We start from the raw sequence: 4,962 nt of genomic DNA on the forward strand, positions 1-4,962 counted from the left end.
TTTTGTAGTTTTGCCAGTTGGCTAGGCTCTAGATTCTAACGCCTGGGTTTTTTTAGAATTGGTCGGAGTTCAAGCGTAGGCAAGGCGAGGTAATTCGTTGTTGAATTGCCTTGTTGGGCTGAGGAAGGCTAAGCGGTGAAGTGTTTGCTTTGTTTACATGAAAGGCCTATACCTGTCCGTATCCGAATAACTTGGGCTTCGTAAACGAGCGATCTAATGACATATCCTCTTGGCATTATGTCATTTTTTACTTATCCGGTTTTGTTGAAAGTTCGTAAACACAACCTATCATACCATCTTCGACAGATAAAAAACTTTTTGATCAAAATAATGAAACTAATTCTCAATTGTAATAAAACTGTGAGATTTAACAGAATTGTTCTTGAAAGTATCTTCACCGAATATTCAGCTAGACGTGAATTGATTCAAATATTTGCAATTGTAGGATATGAGTTAAACTTAAATTTAATTTGCAGCTTGTGCATTGTGTAGCATTCTCATAAATCATACATGGATACAATGGGTCTGACTCAATGCATGTTACTAATTTAAATTTTAAATAATAATAAATGTTTGTTGGTATTCATTATATAATATGTGATTCAAAATAAATGAAAATAAAACATTACAAGTGATTGCGACTGTAGTATCAATATAAAGTTGAATAGTTCATACGTTTTGGTCACCACAACTTCAAATCTATATGAATTTTATGAAATAATGATATGTAGTTAATTTCATAGTGTATTATTGTAAATAGAATATGTACATTGATGCAAACAGCACAGCAATAGTAGGCTGTATTCAATAATTGAATATTTTTACAGTTTTGTTACCACAATTTGCTACTGCAAGTCTCCTTGGATGATGTGAAATTACAGATAATCCCCATGGACTTTTGATTTTATCTTCTGGTTTATCAATTCTTTTCATGAAAGATCCATCACTACTGAACAGCTGTAGTTTGTTTTTACTTGCTATAATGATGTTGTCATCCTCATCAATTACTACTCCACCTGGATTCCTCACCTTACCATTCTCATTACCTGCTTCAACAAGGACTTTAATGAACCTTCCCTCATTATCAAATAATTGTAATCTGCTGTTTGTATATTCCAATACTAGAAGGTGTCCTTCACTAGTAAGAGTAACATCAAAAACTCCACTCATTAGACTGCCTTCTTTGCCTAGTGACCATATCCTCCTTATCATCTGACTACTACAATTGTCAAACATTAACACACAATAATCACCCCAGTCTGCTACATACACAATATTTGATGTTTCATCTACGTATATACCAGCTGGATCCTTCAGTACTCCCTGACCAATTGATTTGACCACCTGACCATTCATATTGCATACTTTGATGCATTTCTTCAGATCGTCACTGAATGCTATGTTACCACTCCTCATCTTAAACATTGTGGAAACCTTTACACCCTGCGGTAGCATAACCTTACCAATATATTCTCCCGATTGCTTGTACTTCAATATTTCATTTGTCCAACATGAAACCAGTAAGCAATCATCTTCATACTTAACTACATCAGCATTTTGTTTGTTTGTATCAATAGTATTTATTAATCCTTCCTTCTCTACTTTCACTATCACTGGTGACTGCTTGATTGGTTCGCTGTTGGCACTCACATCTAATTTACAAGCACCTGTACTGGTGCATTTTCCTATCACAACATAATCTCCATTGTCATCTTCCTGAACTTGAGTGACATTGATTTCTCCTGTAGGCTGTGTCCAAGTTGCCTTCAGTTGATTTGCATTTATTTCACATTCATCTGTTTTTATTATTTTGACAACAATTGTCTGACCTTGGGTCACAGATTCCCCTCCCTTCAGTGTTAGGCAATCTGCTGCTCCCTGTGATACATACCCAATATCACATTGTTGCAATGAATCGAGCTGATTCTCATTGATAACAAATTTAATTTGTCCATTATCATCTGGCTTTGTTTTTGGCAATTCATTGATTCTGTCCTTCAGTGCTGTAATTACTCTTTCACTTGACTGCATTGCTGTTGCTTCATCACTCTTCAAAAGCTGATTTAGAAAACTCAGTTTTGTATTTATATCAGATATTGTTGTTTTCAAATCATCCATTTGCACATCGTTTACCTTCGTTTTCGTTTTGTATATTGTCTCTACTTCATTTTTAATTTTGTCACCATTCTCTTTGATTTTCCTTATCATTACTTGTACATGATTGTCAATATCTCTCAGAGTAGTATCTTTACTTTGCCCTAATTTTGTAGCATTCCGAACAACTGCTTGGAGGCCATCTTGCAATTTCTTTATTTAGTCATAGGCAGATTTCTGTAATGCTTCGGAAGTTTCTTTAAATGTCTGAAATGCTTTAGAAATGCTGATTGGTTTGTGATTTCCTTCCCATGCATTGTGGTCAGTAATTGTGCAATGCATGCATATTGGTGTTTTACACTCTGTGCAATAAAACTCTAAGGGTTTGTTATGCTGCAAACACTGTGGTGGATGAAGTAACGTCATCTGTGAAGGGCTCATTGATCGCACATCTTCCATTGAATGTAACTTGTGGTTTGCAAAGAGCCGAAATTCATTATGATATTCACTACCAGTCAAACACAAGTACTGTCTGCAATCCTGGCAGTAATATATTGCTGATTCTCTTTTTTTACAAGCACATTTTATCTGATCTTTTCCAGAAAATTGTTCAATAGTTTCTAATAAGTTATTTATAAATGTATTTGGTGGAAGCTTCTGAAGTCCGCCCTCTGGAATGGGATATGATTTTGAGCAAGTTGGACAAATCAGCTTTCCCTTAGTTTTAACCCAGTCTTCTAGACATGCCAAACAGAAACTATGAAGGCAGTTGAGGGATTTAGGATTTTGAAGTCTCTTAAAGCAGATGGTACACTCTAGGACCTTCTCATTAACATTTTCCAGAAACTGATTCAGATCACTAGTAGCCATCTTGAAATATCCTGTGAATTAATTAATTTTTTTGCATGAAAAAATATTGTACAAGGATGAAGATGCAAAATAATTATTTAATTTTAATGGTAACAGGCCAAAACACCGCTGGTGGTATTGGTGGTGGCAGTAGTGTGGTGTCTGTAGCAGTGGTGTCAGTGGCCCTTGGTGAGGGTTGGTGGTGGCTGGTGGATTATTATTTAAATATGGTTTTTTATATAAATATATTTAATTTAAAAAAATCTTAGCAATAAGGAGCTGCTTTTACCTATCTGTTAATGGATGGGACCCATTTATTGTTGGTACCATTTTAATTTTAGCTGTATCCACTAATATTTTGGTCTAGATATATATTTTTTTGCAGAAAACTCTTATGCATTTGAATTATACAAGTATGACAAACTAAATTCATTATTTTCTATGTTATTTCATTCACAAGTTTCTAATATTTCCTCCATAATATTTGAGATTCAGAATTTTATATTACATTTATCACTTAATCAAACTAAAAAGTATATTGAAATTATTTTAAAAATACAAATCTTACAATAAGTTATTGATTTTGGAATCTTTGGAAGCTCTATTTTCAAAACCTACATAACGGATTCAGTGAATTAAATACTCATAACTTTATGTATATTCAACCAATTTCCATCAAATAGACATGGTATTAAAGAGGAATTCTAAAAAAATGAAGAATCAATTTTTAATTTTTCATACAAACGGCTGGTTTTTTCAGAGCCGGTCACTTATATCTCTTGTCAGCCACAAGTTTTTAATGTTTTTTTTTCTATGAACTGTTATGCACTCTTGTTTCTATTCTTAGTGTTAAATACTATAGGAATTCTGGAGTATTTTTAACAATAAACATTTTAAAAATACTTGTATATATAAGATATAGGGAGGGGACCACCAAATTATAATATACATTCTAAATCTTGTGGCTGATAAAATAAAGTCATGTAAAATTATTGATTTTACAGCCTGCAGGAATAAACCTATGAATGTTAAAAAATGCAAATTAAAATAAAAGCCACACCACAATGAATTTTATAATAGATTTTCAATCTGACAAAATCATATCGACAGATACGCAAATAATTATTATTAATAATTTTGCTTGTAAAGTGCATGGATTGCTTCTACAGTATGCCTACTCTGGAAAATTATATATAAATTTCAAAAGGGGAGCAATTAAAAAGGCAATTGCGAGAAATAAAGTCATGTTTTTTTCCCTTAATCATTAAATTGTTTATAGGAGCCATTGTATTGAACATACAACATAAATGAATGAGATATTTACCTTAAAATACTTGCTTTATAACCAGAGGTACAGTAGATATGAAGTCTGACATAGAAGTGGGTTTTTCCAGGTTTATTTTTAGTCATGTGATAGATTGGTATGTTTGTGTGTGCAATGAACTGTGACTTTTTGAAATGAGACATGAGACCTTGAACTGTTTAAGTTCAAAACTAATTTAATTGTATTGATCAAAGTCAGATCTATATTTACTAAGCTCCTCTTTTTTTTCTTTTATATTCTTATTCACTTCTTTCCTTTCTCTTCCTCTTTTTTGAATTCTCCTTTTTTATCTTCATTTTTTTACAGTTCATCTCTTCTTGACTTTCCTATTAATTTCATTACTCACTTCACCTTCTCTCTTAACTTACCTCTTCTTATCTCTCACTGATTTTCATTCCATTGTTTTAATTCACTCTATATCTCCTTCCTTTTTCTTTCTTTGTTTTCTTTACACATCAACTTTCTGTCATCCATTACTTCTCATTACCTGTTGTCCTATTTCATTTTATGCATTGTTACCTCATTTGTTTTGTACTACATCTTTTCTTTGTTTATCCAATTTTATACTTTAATTTTTTATTGAAAGTCCAGTACACTGTCCAGTCAGCAGCCTCATCCACACTTTGCATAATTAATTTAAGTCTACGAAAACTATGCTGTTTTATATTTTTATTAAGTTTATTTGGTAACATGTT

The 4,962-nt window shown here is 32.5% G+C and overlaps 2 protein-coding genes across 2 annotated transcripts; both read right to left on the bottom strand.

Annotated features, from left to right (window-relative positions):
- Positions 1–292: 292 nt before the first annotated feature.
- LOC117110696 (E3 ubiquitin-protein ligase TRIM71-like) lies at positions 293–4,725 on the bottom strand. Its single transcript, XM_033253458.1, has 2 exons — positions 4,268–4,725; positions 293–2,975 (listed from the first exon to the last, which is right to left on the bottom strand). The coding sequence occupies exon 2, from the start codon at positions 2,206–2,208 to the stop codon at positions 805–807; it is 1,404 nt and encodes a 467-aa protein (XP_033109349.1). The 5' UTR covers positions 2,209–2,975; positions 4,268–4,725; the 3' UTR covers positions 293–804.
- Positions 2,314–2,964, bottom strand: LOC117111150 (E3 ubiquitin-protein ligase TRIM56-like). Its single transcript, XM_033254023.1, has one exon. The coding sequence runs from the start codon at positions 2,962–2,964 to the stop codon at positions 2,314–2,316; it is 651 nt and encodes a 216-aa protein (XP_033109914.1).
- Positions 4,726–4,962: the final 237 nt, after the last annotated feature.

Source organism: Anneissia japonica, unplaced genomic scaffold (genome assembly GCF_011630105.1).
Source record: "Anneissia japonica isolate Jap-2015-1 unplaced genomic scaffold, ASM1163010v1 scaffold1511_len2985839_cov193, whole genome shotgun sequence".
NCBI classification, from domain to species: Eukaryota; Metazoa; Echinodermata; class Crinoidea; order Comatulida; family Comatulidae; genus Anneissia; species Anneissia japonica.